Consider the following 21,509-nt stretch of genomic DNA (forward strand, 5'->3'; position numbering starts at 1 on the left):
AACCTTGCATATACTCATACAATAAACTCTTACTATTAACTAATATCCCATTCAAATGCATTTCGTAACAAGTGTCAAGTTACAAGTGATAAAAACAGCTCAGGAAGCAGATCAGTTTGAGTTACTTCAATTACTGTAATGCCTTTTTAAAATATTTGTCTTTAGTGGAATACAATTTACAATTACCATGACAATACAATTTAATTTAAATTCACTCCTGGTGTCCATGTAATCATGACCTTTGCAATCTATTTACTAGCATAGAAATGTACAGATAGCTGCAAGTATAAGTAGATTGCAATTCACAATAATTACTCACTTAACAGGAAATTGCAAAGAGAGCAGAGTACAAATACTGGACCAGCATTAGAAATAATTGTTAATTTGTAGATTAAAATATATAAAAGAAAAATGAATTACAGTAAGATTTGTCTGGTATTTTATTTGCAGCTGACTGTACCAGCAGTGATTTTGTTTTTCAATTTTTTACTTGAAAAACTGATACTTTTAAATTCTCGAGATCCTTGATTTAAGGCTTGGCCAGCAAAGCAGTTTTCGAAAGTTCTCTTTTGGAAACCACTCCCAAATTCTGAAAAATTACAATTCCTTCTACAGTATTCATGCGAATCTTCATGTGGTTCATTTTCGCTGTTGTATAGATATCTGTGATGAGAAATAGGCTTACACAGCTACCAAACTATTGTGACTATCTAGACAAGAACAAAAGCAAATCACACAAAGATTCATGTGAATACTATAAAACAAATTCTAAGCAGATGTAATTTTTCATGAGTATCATGGTGTTTTTTTTTTTTTCAGAGAGAATATTTCAGAAACTGCTTTGCTCGTTTTGGCCGAAGGTCCAACCGAGCCTTAACACAACTCTACCATTCAGTTACCCATCTACCTGCCTAAATACAACTGGTTTTTTGCTAAGTACAGTACAATGCAACAATCAATTGACTTTGAGTATGTACCTACCGTGGAATGAATGCCAATTTTACTTCTTCATGCAATCTTCATGATTCCAATAGAGCGTAATGTAAAATTTGTCTGGATATTATAATTTACTCCAACTTCAGTCCCGTGAAGAACATAAAATCGATTTCTCACTGTATATATTTTCAGCTTAACATGAAAAATTAAACTTTTAAAAATGAAAATTATGGACTCCAGCAAAACATTTGATGTTGTCAATAATGTCATGCACTCCACGTCTATTTTAAATGAATCCACACACACACTTGTGAATAAAAATTAACATAGTCATATGTACAGGTTTCCAACTCATGAATTCTTATCCGCACATACCAGTTAATTTTTTTGTACTTTACAAGAACATTAAAAAAAATTAAAAAATAAAATGCATAACAACTGGAACTTCAAGCAGACTAGATTTTGAAGTATAAACATGGATTACACATTTGTCTAGGGCAAGTCTTGCTTCTTCATTTCTAGTTCTAGGCAATTATAAACTTTCTGCTCTTTATGCCTGCTTTAGAACCATAACTAAAAGAATATCAATTTCAGTTTGTCTACTATTGCACCATCGACAAAAGTATTGCAAATTCCAACACTAGTGACAATCAGAGAAATTATTTTGTTAAATACTGCATTTTGTACAGTAAATTTACTGTTACAGATCAAAAATCTAAATGATACATACAGCACGGGAAAATTCACCCACTGCCAAGTGAACTTGAATACTTTTGTCCTGGCAATAACAGCATATTGTGAAAAAACTGCACAACTTCACAAACACGAAAATTTCCTATCAATTACCAATTTGAATTCAAATACTTCATTCAAGTTATTGGAACCATTTCATAACTGAAAACATTTTGGTGCCTCCATAAACTGAACTGCTTTCCTTGAGCGTGCTGAACACAAATAAATACTTCTCACATCCTCAACTGTCAAATAACAGCAATACCATGCACAAAAAATAGACTAAGGGGATCTTTTCAATAATTATATATATAAAAATCACATTTGCTGGTGGACAAATATCAAAGATTCATAAACATTTGATGATTCTTGAAAACTACAGAGTGATTCATACAGAATTTATCTTTGGGAACTAGATCTAAACACGCACTATGCTACGGACACAGAACACTAACGTCCACGTTATATACATTGCCTGCAAACCAACAGACACAGTTAGTTAAAACTCGCACAGGGAATGACTTATTCTTCCTGCTACTTGATTTCTGTTCCGTGATTAGTGAATTTGTACTATGACACTTCCATGGCAATGACAGAATGCCTTAATCCGGTGTCTATATATTATATACTGAACATCGCACATGCCATCAATATGGCAAATTACATAATACTCTCTCAAAATACATCTGTATGCACAAAATCACACACTGGCACTTGCACTATTGTACCTTTGATTCATAGGCAGTAAATAAACTTTTTCTATCAATATATATATATATATAGAGATTGCACTGTCTTTGTTCAAAGTGTTATTTCTTGTTCATTGCACTCACACAGACACACAACGATATATCTACACCCGGGCTTTCTCACCTGAAGATACAAAATCCTAACTGCTATACCGGGGATTTGACTTATGCTGTCGCTTGCTAGGGAGTTCCTCGGCATCCTCTAGAAAATCTTTGTGGCGCATCGGAGTGGCCGTCGACTGGAAAAAGGAAATGAATTTGTGTAACTTAACCGTACAAAAAGGAGCAACTCTTGTCGCTTTCAGAACTCAAATCTTTGAAGACTGTCTACATAGAAGAGTTACTAAGATGTATTAATTAGGGTAGATACCACTTCGAACTGATACTCTTTTTAACAATTACCACCGGTAAACATACCAAGTATTTTTTTTAATGTTTTTGTATAAATCATGCAGATAGTTATAGCAGCATCATTATCATTGAAAGATATGTAAACACACAAACAAAAGTTGTAACATTACTTGAATATATATTAACAAATGTTTAATGAATAAATAATAACAAAATAAAGTATTTACCAAGACACCACTTAAAATTATTATTGATGCTAAAATACAAAGAATCTTGAAAGATTTTATCTCCCATTAGAGCAGTTAGAGCAATTTTCTAATATTACATTACATCTTAATGTATTTTATATCCTATGCTGGAAACAAAAATGACAATCATGACAATGAATATAATAATTATGAACATGACAATGATGATTAGGTTAGAAATCATGTTACTGTCTTGTTTCCAGTGAGAAAACATTAAAATCTTTCAACAGAAGGAAAATATGCATTAAAAAAAACATGGTGTCTGATAGACACTGATTGCCTGGACAAGGGTTAAAATTCATTTCTAGACCATTTTGCAAAGTTTAGTGATACACAAATGGTAACTTGTTTCTCCACAATCAAACAAATATGAAAAAAAATGTTATGAACTTATAAACAAAGTGGCATACCAATTTTCTTTTTATCCTTTTAGGCAAATCTTCATCCATACTGTATATTGCTTCCCTCCTCAGGCACAATTCAGACGAATCCTCAAAATGAACCTGCAATAGAGTAAATTCATGATGTATTGTACAGGCACATGAAACATAGGTGGTTCTTATAATTATTTTTCTTTAATAATAGTTTACAATGACAATTCTCGATAGTATTTGCAAAATCTATAACAAATTAATATAGCAACATTTGTGTTTTCTTTTATGTAGACCCCATTCCCAATACGCTAGGGTTTAGTCGGTACCACTTTAAACTATTACAGATTGCCACCGATATTGACATTCGAAAATTATAACATTCCACTCCAATTATAAGCATCAACTTAAAAGTTCTGTTCACAATATTCAAGAATTACGTCAGAATATAAACATTTCTCCTATATATATAGAGAGAGATGCTACGGTCAGTATTCTGTGCCTCTTCTCTTAGTAACGCCGATCTTTCTTCTTCAACTTGAAAATGCGACATAGATCGCGAAATATTGAATAATTTCTCTTCGTGTGGTAAGTGTTTACTGTCTCCTTCATCATTAGTGTTTATATATATATATATATATATATATATATATATATATACACACACACACACGAGGGTTATTTTTTAAGTAAGGTCCGCTTTGCAATAAAAACGAAGTAAGTAAATGTTTTTCAAATACATTTATTTTCTTAATTTACATACACTTCTCTATTTTTCTACATAATTTCCTTGCCGGTTTATACATCTATTGTAACGAACTACGAGTTTTTGGATACCCTCCTCATAGAACTCTGCCGCCTGTGATGATAGTCAAGTCTAAGACCTTCCGCCATCTGAAGACCTTCCTGGTCGGCAAGCGTTTAGACACTGATGAAAAAGTGAAAACGACCGTGAGTAACTGGCTATTATTACAGGCGGCAGAGTTCTATGAGGAGGGTATCCAAAAACTCTTAGTTCGTTACAATCCATGTTTAAACTGGCACGGAAATTATGTAGAAAAATAGAAAAGTGTATGTAAATTCAGAATTAAAAAAACAAAACATTTACATACTTCGCTTTTATTGCAAAACAGACCTTACTTAAAAAATAACACTCATATATTTCGTTTTTAATGTTCACTCATGTCTCTGAAAGGTGTGAGGTGCATTTTCCTACCCTGTTTTGTCACGAAATGATGCGAAATGGATTGCAAAATGCAAAATAAGACAGACTCTTTCTGAAGTGTGATCCTGAGTGTTATGCAATTCATGGGAAATTAATTCTGCTGTAAATATTTGAGAAGCAAAAAAGGATCCCTTTACACAGGAAAAAACTTAATACTCTAGTAACTACATAAATGTGCTATTAGAAGGAATATGTTTATTATGTAATAAGTGCAGTTTTAAATCAAATTTAGGATTATGTTGAGTTGAGTTGGTGTTTTAAGTCCACTTTATGCACAGTAAGGTTAATTGGGACTAAACCTACAGTTTAAAGTGGGATCCGAACTACTATTTGCCTCCACCAGGTATCGAACCCAGATCCAAAAATTTAGGATTATATTCACAATTTTAAAACCAAATTGTAATTATATATACCATTTTTGATCCCATTTTTCACCATGAGAGCACCAAAATTTTATTTTATTTACTGCTTTTGAACCCAAAATTTACTGTTTTTGTACCAAAATTTTGCTTATTTTACTTACCAAAAATATGTACCTCTACTCCTATGTAATCACAAAAAACAGTTTTTCACACAATATATGCAAGAAGTTAATGCAAAGTTGAATTTTCCATAATTTTGGATAATTTGACTCTGCGAAAGTGTCATGTGACATTTTTGCAGACCCCACAAAATACCAAACTCTCCAAAAAGTATCAGCTGGTAATGGTATAATCAAACCGATGCTTCAGCATTGGTATCAGCTCAGCCCTGGCCCTACTAATGCTAATGACCCTTACTGATACCTCTGACAATGCTTGGTAATTGAAACAATTACAAGTACTTCAGAATATTAATAAATTGTATAAGATATTATTTAAATGGAAATATACATAATAATCTTACCAGTTTTGCTTTAAAATATTCACAATTTCACACAAGGTAATCATTTCCTAGCAAAATCAATTTCTACCTACAATAAGATTGACCAAGTTAATAAATTCCAGGAAATTTGGATACCTTGAAAGATTTGCTCTGCAGTTTTGCACATCCCACAAGGTAGCCAGACTTCAGAAAGGTATCAGTTGGTACTAGTTATTTAAACAGATACTTTGCACCTTCACATGCACCAAGTCTCAAGCTGGGATCCTAAGAGATTAATCAGTAGGGGCGGATTTATATGCACTACAAAAGGCCGAATGTTTTCAGGAAGCAGACTCTTGCGATTGTCAGAAAGTAAGTCTTTGTATTTTGAAAATGTTCTCTCCATTTCACAAGATGGCACTGGACAGTATTTGTACATTTCATTTCTTGCATTGATATCCTGATGTAAAATGGATTTTTCTGTATTCAGAAATTTCAAATAAATAAATAAATAAATTTCAGTTGTGGAATACCCAGGCAAATCCTGGACAGGTTCCCCTGCAACACCGAAATCACCCATCTCGGGAACTGCAAACCTGGGTTTCTGGAAGCTATTGCTAACTGCTTCTCCAATCAGCTTTCTCAACTTTCATTTAGCTGCAATCCATTGACAGACATCGCAAAAAGGTATTGTATTTTTATTATGTCTAATTTAAGAATAAAATACGCTTATGTATCTTCATCATCTGACCATCATTCCCTTCAGTTTCTACTGTCTTCTTATTTTGAACTCAAATAACAGAATGATCCTTCACTAGATTTTACACAGCAGCATTGTCCATAAAAATTAACATAAGTTTATAAAAATCAGTGTCCAGACCTACGCAGGCAACACATGTTCTGTTACCAAAAATGAAAGCTCTGTTTGAGTATGGTAAATTTGCATTTCGGCAAATTTCCATTTAAGCTGCCAAAAACTGCTCTAAATACCTGAAATGTATTACATGTTTAGAGCATACTTGACAATAAATTACTCTGCCGGCAGTGGTAAACGCATTGTTGCCTTTTACCTACTGCTGGAGCAATATGTTGTTACTTCTCTCCTTCGGCATTTATTGTCACTTCTGCAGCACGCACACACACACACACACAGATTTATCAAGATGTCACATTAACAGATAATCCTCAAATAACGTGACCTCAGTGTTTTCACTGGAATTTGGAAATGCGACTCGCATCTCTGAATGGTCGTTGGTTAATGAGAGGGTGGGTTTCCTCTATCTTCGCAACCAGACTACCTGCAATGCTATGAGATGAGTTTTGGAATGTTCTTGACCCAACTAGTGCCCATGACCAGACAGAAATAGGCCATATTTTAATGCTGACACAAAGAACGGGGAAAATGAAGCACACAAACTTGAAACTAACAATTACACGAAAATTACACCCAATATATGCAAATTATATGCACGTTAAGCTAAAACATGCACTAACATCCCAAATATGAATTTATATGCACTATAAAACTTTACCACAGTAATCCACACCAAGTGATCTGGGTAAATCCATTGAGTTGAATTCTCCTTAAGGAAAAAAACATGCAAATATCCAAAAATCCGCCCCCTACTAATTAGGTGTAGAATACACAAAATTCATGTCTCTTGATTATAGCAGCAATGATACTAGTATGAACAGATATCACACACAGAAAAGATTTAGTGCTAATGTAGAAAACTCTAATTTTAACCCTGTTTGTGCTACAAATTTAAGCATAGATATACTACATACTTACAGTATACATTATTCTACTGTTAGTTCCTCTGAAAACACCATAGTACTCCTTTCTGTCTGTCCATAGAACAGTCACATTTGCTCCTCGAGGAGGTGGTCCACCGTCTTTCTCAAAATCATAATTCTAGAAAAACATAGAACAATGTAAATAATAACTGATTTTAGTTATAAAATGCATGAAGTTAGCCAGACTGCTGAAGCATACAGAATTCTACACTCATTATATTTTAGTTAATCTATCTGTATCATTGTTCAAGTAGCATCAATTCAGTCTAGCTTGAAATTAATTATCAACCACTTTTCTATCTCTTAGGTTAATCATGATAAGGATGAATGAGGCCCCCCTGGTGGTGTGGAGGTAATGTCCTTGCCTTGTAATCAAGGGGACCTGGATTCAAAACCTGACCCCACTCTAAAACCATAGGTACAGTCCAAATGTGTCTATCTGTGCTTAAAGTGCATCTAACAAAACATAACAATTAATGATGAGTTTATGAAATACAGGATGCTTTACACAGGACCGAGAACTATGACCTGTTGGTGCCATGTTAACAACTCTGCTACACAAACTGGCATTATTTGTATTTACTAAAGATCGTACTAGTTAATTACTAACCAGTAAATTAACGATTGAAGCCCATAACCAAAAAAGAAAACCCACAATCACAATTCATTCAGTGCGAAAAAGGACTATTTTGGGAAGTGTGAACATCTCTAAAGTCTAGAACCTTTAGGATGGCCTAGAGTTCTGCCCTGTATGTTACCAATGAGGTACTGTAATGTATGTAACAAATATTACGTTAAATTTTTACATAAACAGGAGACCTGTGTCAAAAATTATGTTTATTTTCCTGTAGTTTACGGTTATTACAAGCATAAGAAAACAGTTTTTCTTTGCGACGTTTCAGAACACATGCTCCTTTCATCAGACATTTATTTTCATTTTGACTAAAGATACAGTTATAACAATCGTTAGTAATTTAAACAAAAATAATCCATTATATAATGGATGTTGTCAATGTTACATTGTTGTAATATAGCAACCTAACTGTGAAAAGAAGCAGCCTGTTTTATTTTTATTTCAGATATTTTTTTATCACATTATTTTTTATTTAAAATTATGAATCCCAAATATCATAAGGTAATTCAATTTCATCATTGTTTTCACAAAGTTTCTTGATGTTTTCTGTTACATTAAATTTTAAAGATGGTGGCTTACTCCATTTGTGAAAAAGAAAACTCCATACTGGATCTATGTTACCATTTTCATTATTTAATTTATTCCAGTGTTCTTCTGCAATGAACGAAGCTTCCCAGACATTCAACTCTGTGTTTCCCGTTAATCTTTTTAAAACCCTTCTCTTTTTAATCAAATGCTTCTCTTCGATGATATGAGTTGACAAACCTGCTCTTGGGTTTAGATTTATAATGTCCAAATCGTGTTTGTTCAATCTTATTGCCATTTTCCTTGCTGTTTGTCCCACATAATCCTTTGAACATGAACAACTTATATTATATATTCCTGTGGTTTCCACATCTGGTAGAGAGTTTCACATTTTGAATTCATTAAATATACATTCCAAACTTCTTGGTGATTTAAAAACAATTTTGAAATTAAAACTTCTAAAAAATTTTGCAATTTTATGTGAGAATCCCTTGTGGAATGGAATGCACACAAATGTCTTTTCAACAGATTTTTCATCTTTGTCTGTATATCTCTTTTCCTTTAGTTTTCTTGAAACTTGAGAAAAACAAAAATTATGTGTAATTAACTTTAAAATACAGTGGAAACCCGATTTTACGTTCCTCGATTTTACATTTTCCTGCATTATACATTCAATCTTGATGATCCCAACATAGCAAAAAAAAAAAAAAAAAAAAAAAAAAGCCCAGCAAAACATCGACTTCATGTTGAGAACGTTACAAAACAGGAAAACAACAATTCTACGACAGAAACTACAAACCCTTGGTGCCGAACCACCGGCCCTCGCCACCCCACCAACCTCACTGTGCCGACTGAATTCCACTCCCTCCTCCAACACGGCCTCAAATTCGACCTCCTGAGTGACCCCCCCCCCCCTAGGCTTAATATGTTCTGCTGAAAAACTGCGTTTGCAACGAAAACTAACCTAGATGCGAAGTGTGTAAGCCTTACGTGTGCATCCATCATCCTCCGCCAACACGCCCAACCTACTGGCAATCATAAACCCAGAGTGCATAGTAAACTAAGGAACGCATCACAGGAATTCTGAAAGTGGCTAAAAAAAAAAGGTAAAGTGTTCCCCTGTGCATAGCACCACGCCATGAAGGCGTATAGGGGGTGTGGGGGTAACGCCCCACACTTTCTTGATCCGGTCGTGAGTGGGGGTGATGTGATCAGCATCACGCCCCTGACCGCCTTTACCCCCCAGGGTTTCCCCCAGGTACCCATGTTATTCGACGCTGGGTAGGCGCCGGGGCCGCTTCCACCGTTAGAAAAGTTCCCGGATTTGAACCGGCCGGGGATCGAACCCGGGACCTTGAGCATGGTAGTCAGACGCGTTACCGACTGAGCCACCGCGGCTACAGAACAACAAATGTTGGTGCATAAAATCGGACAAAGGCAATCAATATGTCATAATGGGAAAAGGTCAATACAGTGAAAAAATGCATGCAAAACTAAACTCTTATGGCTACAAAAAACTGAAACATGACCCCACAAGCAGATACAATACAGCAATCTGCCGAGCCATAGAGAACTGTGCCCTCCTCCAAGAAAGTGAAAGGAAGAAATTAATCAACACCCACCCCAACCTTCCCTCTGCATACGGTATACCCAAAACTCATAAACCGGGAACTCCTGTAAGAATCATAGTGGCCGGCTTCAATCAAGCCAGTGTTCACCTGACAAAATGGCTCCTCCAGAAACTGACCGCTCACAATGACACACTTACCTACTGCCTAAAGAACAGCCTTGAAGCAAAAAAAATTGTCACCTCCTTCATCAAAGCCAAAAACTGCAAACTAGCCAGCATAGACGTAGTAGATATGTATTCCTCTTCCAATCAGCCTTGCACTTGACTCTACCAGAACATGGCTCCTCAGCAATGGCACGCCCCCATTTGTAACAGATGAAATCTGCAACCTCCTACAAGCATGCCTCACCCACAATTATTTCCAGTTCGAAGATAGTTTCTTCCCCCAGACAGGAGGCATAGTGATGGGCAACCCCCTATCCAGCACAGAAGTCAATACTCACCCACCCAGAGTTTGCGCATATAAGATACAGAAGATATGCCGATGACACCCTAGTCATTTACAAACAGGAAGAGGACTTAAACCATCTCCTAACTGCCCTCAACAACATACATCCTAACATTTCACCATTGAAAGGGAAGAAAATGGCTGCCTCAACTTTCTCGACCTAAGCATCCAACGACACCAAGACAAATTCATCACGTCCGTATACAGGAAACCAGGTTCTCGCACCCAGTACATCCATGCCAAATCCAACCACCCACCAAAACAGAAAGCTGGAGTATGGATGAACTTCTACAGAAGAGCCTTCACACACAGCTGCACAGAAGTCAGTCTCAAAGATGAAATAGCATGCGTAACTGAAATAGGTTACACCGAACGCCAGCTATCCATGTGGTGTGCAAAAGCAGAAGCCCAGCTCAGACACCCACGAGACAGTGATAACCAGAAACAAAATCCCAAACCCAAATGGATTGCTTTTCCATACCACCCCACCACATCAGGCAAATTTGCCAAGGTCCTCAAACCCTTCAACATCGGAGTGGCACACAAACCCATATCCCAAATCGGAAGAGCACTACCCAACTTTAAGCGATACTACCTACCCAAACGTGCATCCCTTGGTGTCTACAAGGCCACATGCCAATGTCACAACACCTACATTGGCAGAACCATCCACACTGTCCAAGAACGGATTAATGACCACATAAAAGATGCCAAAAAAGATACACCAAAATCAGGCCTTTCTCAACACCTCCACTCCACAAACCACACCATCGCCTCTGTATCCATACTTCACCCAACCGGCTCTGTCATAGAAAACACTGTCAAAGAAACACATGCTATCATCCAACAGAAACCAGCACTGAACCTGGACAATGGACAGGCACACCCGACTTGGTACCCTGTCACTCGACCCACCTCCAGCCATGTGGGGAACAGGAACCGCACCGCACCGAGCAGCATGACCCAGCCCCCCAACCACCATCGCTACCTGACGACAGGAAGCAGACGACATAACCCAGGATACACACGCCAGCACCGCCGAACAGGAGGAATTGCAACTACCACCACCCGGGAACAAACAAAGCATTGACGCGGTACCATCTTCGCTCCAGATGGCGTACCCTTAGTGAATGAAGACAAGAGGATCTTCGAAATTAATAGGATTTAACTATTAAATTGTGCAACGTGGGAATACGAAATTTCTAAATTTCAAAGAAGTAATTTTAAACCGCGTTTACAGCATTCATCATGAATAGCAAGTTACAAAATTTTCCTAGATTTTATATTTTCCGGCATATTAAGTTTTTTCAGCGTGGTCCCCTGAAAAACGTAAAATCGAGGTTCCACTGTATATTATTTATGGCTCTATGTAATACATTATGTGCTGTTGAAGCAGCTGGTCAAGGTATTTTGGGGCAGAGCACTGCAACAGTGTACATAGGAACACTCACCACCACATCCTCTGGATAGAGATCATCGCTGAATGAGCCGTCGTCAAACACGACCCAGTAGAAGAGTTTTTTCTCCACTAATACGACCGTCCCCTTGTAGTACCTTCCGTTCTTGTGTTTGGCCCACACCTGCTGGCCCATGAATACCGAGGACACCTGCAAAGGTAATGACATGTATGTAAAATATCAATAGGTTACATGATGAAGTAATAATACAAGTTATTTTATTTATGCTGGCTAGAATTTATTACATATTTATTGGACCTAACTAGGGTTGAGTCGATACCGATATTGGCCAATACCAGTGGTATTGATATCAGTAAGTATCAGTTGAATTTTCTTCGCCGATAACAATGATCTTGAGTGGTTAGAAGAGCGACAAAAAAAAAAAAACTCGTTTGTCAATATTTGTCCTTTTCAAAGATTCATTCGCCCTTCCCTATGACAGATGTAGATTTCCAAGAAACCCTCCTGGGAAGCAGATGACAAGATCAAAGGCAGGACTAAAATGAAAATGCTGCATCCAAACGTGACATGGAAGGCATGTAAAGGCCTGGTGGTAAAAGCTATGTGGATCTAAAAGAAACCATTCATTGCCAATTATTGCTCACAAACTCATGGGGTGAATAGGAAGTGTGTAAAACCACCCAAAAAAACTGGTTTGCGAACTGGCTGAAAACATAGATGGCAGTGCAGTATGTATCACAACTGATTTTCTTATAAAAGTAATGCAGCTTAGTTAGTTTTTGAATATATTATGTGGAGTTACTTGTCTTGAAAGGTGATAAGTGAATTGATGGCAAGAGTTATATTTGTGGTGTGTTTTGCAGTCACGAAATAACATTAAGTTAGCAAGAAAAGTAAATAAATAACTGGTGCAACACAAGCAGCAACATCACAACGTGACGCTGGGAGTCAATTGTTGGATTATGTACCGAAGTTCAATTTTCTATGTCAATAGAATAGAAATAATATCCTGAAAGAAATTTCATACCAAAGCGACAAACCACACGTGTTGCTTGGAAGCGAGCAACCTTTTGAACCAGAGAGCCACAAGCTCAGACTGGGCCGTTTGCTCAGGGAGATTTTGGACCAAAGTGGTAAGTGACAACAGACACTGAAGCAACGAGTCCTCAGTCCAAGGCAGCTTTCAGACCGAAGCGACATGCAACAAATGTTGCTTGGAAACTAGCCAATCAAGAGCAACGTTCCGCACCATAACAGAATGACTGGCAGCACTGGACTGTGTTACGTTGGTGAAATACTTAAGCAGCATGGGACATGTACCGCTTGTCGCTTGTGTATGAAATATCTCTGAAATGACACATTCATTGCCTTTGCGCAAACAAATACTGATGCAACATGACACATGGTATTAACGATATGACCCCGTTTTAAGCTACACGCAAGCTACATGTGCAAATAGCTTATGTCACTTTGGATGAAAAGTTAGGTTAATTTCTAAAAATGCGTATGGATTGCAACCTGTCGCTTCTCACATGATGCTTCAATCTGAAAGCTCTCCCAATGCCATAGATCGTGTTGCCTAGGTCTGTTGTTCACACAATGAGTGGCAAACGCTTGCTTATAGACTGTATGGGCTATGTCACTTGTCTTCGGTGTGAACTCCTGTTGCATTTCTTTGGTCTGGAAACAATGGAGCTTTCTGACCGAAGTGACAAGCAGCACAGGATGGTGATACATTTTGCATGGAAACGACCCCTCAGAATAAAATGCAGCCTTTCGTATTGAAGTGACGTAACAAACTGAACATGTCGCTTGTCGCATGCTTGCCACTCTGACTGTTTTCTCAAGAGCTGTCGCTAGTCGCATCAGTGTGAACATCCACTGCTTGTCACATTGGTCTGAAAGTTGCCACATGGGAGCTTTGTGGGTTTTCTTTTATCAATTTCATGCAATCATCAGTTATCATCATCGCCGTGAATAGTTTAACCTTTTGGGACATAAGCGTCTCGATCGAGATACCCAAATGTAACCCTCCCGGTACCAAGCGTCTCGATCGAGATGCTGTGTCAAGGTCGTAGTTTTTACTTATAACTTTTCTATTTTTGGCTAGAATTTCGATTTTTTTTATATTGTTTCTAACACATGTATTTAACAGAAATGTTTTTTTGCATTTTTTTTGTCTTCATGAAAATGGAGGGGAAAAGGCAGGGAAAAGGTACTTCTCTTTTGTGTGTCTTTTCAAGGTCAAATTTTTGCCGACATATTAACACCGGCTTTGTTGTTCTAAAGCAATGCTTTTTCACTCCCTCCTGTTAACTGCATTCGAAGGAAGCTTGTTTATCAGTATCCGATGTCAAAATGAAAGTTTTCCATGAGGGCCCAAGCAGGGGGGAGGGGGAAGACTGGTTGTTGAATCTGCGTTGTGAATATGGAATTTCGAAGCACGCTGAAGGAAATCTTTGTTTTTTTTTTTAGCACAAGTGTCCACAAGTTGCAACAGGGGTTACCCTGCACTGTCTAAAAATAGAATTTCAACCAGCTGCAAGAATCAGCGCTCATTTTTCACTGCATTCTAGCTTTTCGTCCATGAATGTTGTGCGTAGGTGTCATTTTGTGCCCAAGTGCGAGGACATTTTTTGGGTGAAGTGAATTTTTTAAAAATAATTATGGGGGGTTCTCCCCCTTCTCCCTCCATATATACGCCAAATTTGCAAAAATTTTGCATTTTGTGCATTTTGACATTTTTTTCGGGGGAGGGCGGGGTGAAACACCATTTTTTTAAGAAAAGTATTTTTGAGGGGTTTTCCACCCTTTCCCCCTCCATATGTACGCCGAATGTGCATAAATTATATATCGTCTGAATCTGTGATTCATTCTGCGTACAATGGTATATCTTTCATATCTCTACGGCATTTAGTTTTGAGCTGTAGTCAATTCAATGTAACTCTGCATTTCGCTCAATTCCGAAGCTTGAGACAGTGGCGTACAAGTCTTTCGTTTCAGGGGTACAACTCGTGTTACATTGGTCATACGGCAATGATGCAAATATTTTTCTGTTTCTTACATGCCAGCGATAATTTCTATGTGCATTTTGAACTTTTCATATCCTTTTTTTAAGGGGGGCCAGGGGGGGGGGGGGGAGAATCGTTCATATCTCCAGGGCAAATAGTCTCTGAGCTAAAGTCATTTCAAGGTACCGCTGCATTTTGAAGCTTGAATCAGTGGCGCGCCGACCATTCCCTTTGGGGGTACAACTCAAGTTACATTGGTCATATGATAATAATGCAAATATTTTTGTGTTCCTTACATGTGAGCGATCATTTCCATGTGCATGTCGACACTGTCATGTACTTTTTTCTTGAGGGGAGGGTTGGAAAACCAAATTTTTTTCCCGAAATTTTGGAATTTTGAGTTAGCCCCCTCCCCTCCGCCACATATACGCCGAATTTGCTTACATTTTATATAGTCTGAATCTCTGGTTCGTTCCGCGTACAACGGTATATCACTCATCTCTCTAGGGCAATTAGCCTCCGATCTACACTCACTTAATTGAAACTCTGCATTTTGCTCAAAATCGGGTTGGGCATCAAGGGGGTTACATGTGAAAATGGTCTTGGGAACCAAAAGGTTAAAGCAGATGAAAAGCGACAATAAATATAAAAATGCTTCAATGTGTATTTCTTTTAGTACAATGCTTATGCCAATAATATGTAATTTATGCAAAAATAATTCAGTTTTAGGAACATTCCACGTGTATATTTTCTCCTGTATTAACGAGACACGATAATAGGATGTGGTCAACTGTCTAGAATGTCCGTTAGTATCTTCACGACAACTGTACCAAACATCATAGCAATTATCACATTCATAGAAATGCTCCTAGTAAAATAATCACAAGTTGCATTGGAGTTAAACTCCATTTTCTTCACTTGCAAGCAGACGAAAACCACAGAGCTGCCAACACCAGCACCTCTAGCGGATTTCCTCATTCAGTGGAGTGGAACTGCCAGAGCGCGCAGAACCGTGCAGTTTTCCACACTACCTATTAAAGGCATTGTAACGTGGGCATTTTGAAAACCAGCATCATCATTAGGGAACGGAACTTTATGTGCTAAAAAACACAGAAATATTTATTTTTTATGTGTCATAAATGTTGAAAATATGTGATAAAAACAGGAAAATATGTGACAAAAATAAAAACATTTGGTAACAAAAACAAACTATAACATGCATTTTAAACACCTGAAATTAGTTTCTAAATGATTACCTCTTAGCGAGCTATTTTTTGGAAGAGTTGCAGTGGATCACCATAGTTTTTTCCAAATTCTCCATTGTAAATCTGTGACGATTATCTCTAAAAAGCATCTTATATTGTGAGAAAGATCGCTCCACGTCACAAGAAACAATTCTTGCATATTTGAATCACGAAATGTCACTAACGCTTAAGTTTTCCAAAGCTTCCTCTTCCTCTACTTCACTTTCCAAAACACATGCAATTTGGCACAAAGTTTGAAAACCTTGTTTTTTCCCAAAAAATTCTGTACATTTAGACAATTAGATCCAGTGAGTTCTTGCAGTTTCGATTCTACTATACGGACTTTAACAATGGAAGCTGCCAAAGTGTTCGCGGACGATTCAAGCTTTCATATGGAATTAGAGAGAATGGACAGGTTTGTTGAGATGTATGCCAATTCGACTTTTACGGAGGGCTCCATCAACAGTTCTTGCAGAATTCTTCTTTGTCGAGATCATTTACAACATACAATTTTTTCAAACTTCTGGGCATAACATCTGCATCCAACCAAGTGCCCCATCGCGTAACTACAGGTGTAGGGGGAAGGGGAACCTCAGGACATTTTTGTTTAAAATTGTCTATTCTTCTAGCCAACTTGATAAAAACTTTCTTGCCATTTGAAACCAGTTTATCGACATTGGGATAAAGAGCTCTTATCTTTTCACATATTCTATGCAACGCATGGGCCACACATTTAACGTGCACCATTTTGGGGTAGCTAACGGCAAGGCCTACTGCAGCTTTTTTCATGTAAGCTGCAGCATCTGTCACGAGGAGAAGAACATTGTCAAATGTTATGCCTTCCGGCCACAATAGCTGCATTGCTTCATTAAAAAGCCTTGCTATCATTACGTGTAGCCAGCCCCAGCTACTACTTACAGCTATTTTCTCCCAATAGGATCGTAGGCGAGGTGCCAGAAGTCTGCCAGCGAGGGTGTTCAAAGACAAAACAAACCTAGCACTCTCGATATGAAAGAGGTGCAGAGTAGCCTATAAACATTTTTCCTTCGAGGATTTCGAGGTGGATGAAGTCAATGAGCGATTTTATGTATTTAAAATGAAAATTCGCAAAATATGTATTTACATACGGAAAACTGGAAAATATGTGTTTTTATGTAAAATAAAATTTGCTGTGTTGACATATAAGGCTATAATCAGAATTTTGGCAAAAATGAGGGTCTGTATCTTATCGCAGAAAAAACATGTAATTACCTAAAGTTCCTTTCCCTAATCATCATCATGCTAGGCCCATTCTGGAGTTCTTGGAAAAGGGATTAATGCCATGTGGGGAGGGTTGTAGGATTTTCTTCTTGTGCTCTACCCTTCTCTGTAAGTTTCTTGTGTGACTGCTGTCCGATACAGACACTGGGTTGTTTTTATTGCAAATAACAGAAAAAAATTTACTGCAGGGCATAAACAGAGCCAGACAAATGGGCATTAAATATATCTGTATTTCTATAGGCTATATTTTTATGCCGTTTTGTTCCCTCTTCAGGTTAATCCAATCTACAAGAATGTAGTTTACATGAAATTGAAGCAGGGAGTCCTGCTTATAATCCACTGACCACTGATTTTTCGGTGTAAAAGGCTTGCAACGTTTCAAAATTTCCTCCCTCCCCGGTTCCAAACCTTTGTACCTTCTGAATTTTTAAGATAGAGGAGTCAAATTTATGAGAAAGTGAGGGAAAAGTCACCAAGTTTCTTTGAGTTCAGGTTCCATTGATATACAATGTGCGTTCAATATTTCACCAGAATTTTGTAATACACTCTGTAAAGAAAAAATAGCGACACTTGCTCGGATATGGTTTCCACAAGATTCATTAACCAACACTCCCAGTTCTTTTCTATTTTCATTTATTTTTTTTACGTTTCAATGCAAGAAAACACTGTTGCATGGAGGCCGACGAGTGCTTTGTGCAATGCAAACTTTCAGACTGCACAATGCACCTTAAAAGCAACAGAGTAGCACAAGAGGGAGCCTCTTGCATTGAAACAAACAAATTAATGAAAATAGAAAAGATCTGGGGGTGTTGGATAAATGTCGTCGTCTTCGGAAAACCACCTCCCATCTCTTCTGCGAAGATAGGAGGGAGTGAGAGAGCAGCATCACATGACAAGAGGTTTTCCATCATACAAACACGACTGACAATGCCTCCTGCCTGTCTCACTCTTCCTATCTGCTCCCTTGCAACGCTTCAGCACTCCTACTCGTTCTACAGTTTACTAATGCATTCGAAAACGCTCCTTCACAAATACGGCTGGTGGACAAATCCTACTTTTCCTAGTTTTAATTCACTTCATAATCTTGTGAAAACCATATCCGAGCAAGTGTAGCTATTTTTTCTTTACACAGTGTAGCATCACTTACCGTTGAACAGAGTTGCTACATTCATGTTATTTTTCAAAGTAGTCCGCTTCTCTATCGACACACTTCTGCCAACGGGGCACCAGCGACTTAATGCCCTTGTAAAAAAAAAATCTTTTGGTTGACCTGTCAACCAGGAATGAGTCACCAGAGCCTCCTTGAGATGTCCAAAAGAGCCAATAATCGCTGAGTGCTAAGTCCGGTGAATAAGGGGGATGTGCTATAACTTCCATACGTAAGTCCTCAATGGTTAGAACAGTCGCAGCAGCAGTATGTGGACAGGCGTTGTAGTGTTGCAAGCAAATTCCTTTCGAGACAAACGATCCCGCAGTAAAGCACTATATGATTCAATTATTCGATCTTCACGAATAACTGCTTCAATGGCGTTCCACATGCCTTCAGTCGTAACACATATCACCGTAAATTACAGTCATTCGTCGATAAATTTCAGCAAGGTTTACACCCTCAAAATGCAGGAAACGTATCACTGATCTCTATCTCCGCTTTCGTACACACTGTGATGGGTGCATTGATGCCAATCTACGAGGCTTCCGCAGTTAACGCAGGGATTTTACATCACACACTACAGGGCTTCCGTGGTTAATACAAGGGTACTTCCTAGAACAACCGTATGAAGTTTCGTGATTGTGGACCTAACTGTTGGGCTGAAAAGTTCGTAGGCTAACATAGTAAAAAATATTTTTTTGACAAAATTCGATTTTATTATTCAATATAGTTGCCTTCGAGGGCGATACAACAATTATAGCAGTCATACAATTTTTCGATGCCATTTTTATAGTACGATTTCTCTTTAGCCTCAAAATAGGCCTCAGTTTCGGCGATTACCTCTTCATCAGTGCTAAATTTCTTTCCAGGGAGCATTCTTTTAAGGTCTGCAAACAGGAAAAAGTCACTGGGGGCCAGATCTGAAGAATATGGTGGATGGGGAAGCAATTCGTAGTCTAATTCATATAATTTTGCCATCGTTTTCATTGATTTGTGACATGGTGCTTTGTCTTGATGAAGCAGCACTTTTTTCTTCTTCAAATGGGGCCGTTTTTTCGTGATTTCATCCTTTAAACGCTCCAACAACGCTATGTAATAATCTCAGCTATCTCGATCAACTTCACTTTACGATCATTTAAAATTATTTTGTGGACTTTTTTGATGTTTTAGTCGGTAACAACCTCTTTGGGGCGTCCACTGTGTGCATCGTCTTCGATGCTCATTTCGCCTCGTTTAAATTTAGCAAACCACTTCTCAACGGTTGATTTTCCTGGTGCAGAGTCCGAATAATGTTTATCAAGCCAAGCCTTGGCTTCAACAGTATTTTTTTTCGCCAAAAAACAATGCTTTATTAACACACGAAATTCTTTTTATCCATTTTTTCACAATAACAAAAGCTGCTTCACTCACAATGCTATATCTCACGAACTAATTATCCGGCAGCTGTGAAATTTATACACGTATCTTTTGAAGGTTAGTACTAAGTAAAAATCACATGGATTTACTTCTAGTAACGCCATCTATGAGTCAGCCTACGAACTTTTCAGCCCAACTGTTATTACAGGAGACTTTATTGCAAAATTCTGGTTATATAGTGAATGCCCCTTGAAAAGTATTAGCATCCAAGTTGAGTGTGTACTATCTTATCACGAGGCACATTTACCAAAAAATCTGTTTAGGCCGGCGAACGACATCAGTGTTTAACTCAAAGTCCAGAAAAATCACTTTGCTGTTCCATGCATACAAGGTGCAAATTGAGATACACAACAGGCCACATATTGTCACATTGAAGAACTGGATATATGCCGCCATTACATCAATACCCTCAGAGGAATCTGCTAAAAATATGGGCTTAAGTGGAATTTTGCCTAGTTATGCTTTGGGCAACTAAAGATACTCATGTGGAGGTTTACTGATATGCAAAAAACTTCGTGAGTTATGCTACACTTTCCCACAGGTTACACACTTCTCTATATTAAAAAAAGTTGGGAGCTACAAATGTTTGTAATCAGGGAGGGACTTTGTGGACATCTTGTGTATACATGACAAGCTGCAAGCATGCACCAGGTAAAAAAAAGTGAACTTGCCCAAGGGAAAAAATGTAAACTTACGGTATCTTGCCTGTGTTCATGTTCCGTACAAGTCATGTAGAGTTTATGGGAACACAGACTGGCTTCAAACACAACACCTGACAGGAGACCACACATTGGATGGAACACACTCGCACACTTCTCTAGAGAACACTTCACACATGCACCTTCAACTTTTTGGCAATATCTGCACTCCTGTGGTAAAAAAAAAAAATCAAAATTATACAACACACATTCCAAATTTCAATGCAGGTTTTATTATTAGGATATTAATACACAATAAAATATCAGAATAAGCTCTACAAAAATGCAATAATGCCCTAAAACCTACACAAAATGCTGTATAAAATTTTCAAAAAAATTATGTGCACGTACATGTTCATTTCACCAGCCATACATTGAAATGCACTACTAACAACATACATACGTTCTCAAAGCAAACTTACTGCTAATAGTCTTGAAACCTGGAAACAAAGTAGTTGTTCTAAAACTTTCGTACTGGCAAGAAATAAGTAGGTTGCTTTTTAATAAAATAAACAAAAACATTGAGAAATGATTGTTTTTAAAAAGTATGTTAAAAATGAACTAAAATGCCATGAAAGCTCCTAAAAATGCAATATCCTGCAAAATCCACAAAAATGCAAAAAAAAAAAAAAAATTGACCTATCAAAGATGATTTGTTTGACTTATTTTGTTATGAAACATGAACATGTAACTGGGCAATGTATTGGACTTTACAAAACAAAGATGTAAATGTCTCAAAATCCCAGGCTTAATTAATACTAAGTCAATCTATTGAACAAGTCCAATAGTGAATTCAATTATTCCTTGACCATTTTGGAAAAAA

The 21,509-nt window shown here is 37.6% G+C and overlaps 1 protein-coding gene across 8 annotated transcripts in view; it reads right to left on the reverse strand.

The window, feature by feature from the left end:
• Positions 1-1,341: 1,341 nt before the first annotated feature.
• The window catches only part of LOC145995971 (uncharacterized), a 133,608-nt gene continuing 113,440 nt past the window's right edge, over positions 1,342-21,509 (reverse strand). For 7 of the 8 annotated variants that reach the window (XM_083132061.1, XM_083132064.1, XM_083132062.1 and 4 more), the window contains 5 exons: positions 20,684-20,857; positions 11,941-12,096; positions 7,248-7,370; positions 3,427-3,519; positions 1,342-2,656 (listed from right to left, as the gene is read on the reverse strand). In XM_083132061.1, coding sequence (XP_082988187.1) covers positions 2,558-2,656; positions 3,427-3,519; positions 7,248-7,370; positions 11,941-12,096; positions 20,684-20,857 — 645 coding nt within the window. In that variant the 3' untranslated portion in view covers positions 1,342-2,557. The remainder of the gene's footprint in view (positions 2,657-3,426; positions 3,520-7,247; positions 7,371-11,940; positions 12,097-20,683; positions 20,858-21,509) is intronic. The other variant, XR_014442737.1, reaches the window with a different exon arrangement.

Source organism: Lepisma saccharinum, chromosome 12 (assembly GCF_977018435.1).
Source record: "Lepisma saccharinum chromosome 12, izLepSacc3.1, whole genome shotgun sequence".
NCBI classification, from domain to species: Eukaryota; Metazoa; Arthropoda; class Insecta; order Zygentoma; family Lepismatidae; genus Lepisma; species Lepisma saccharinum.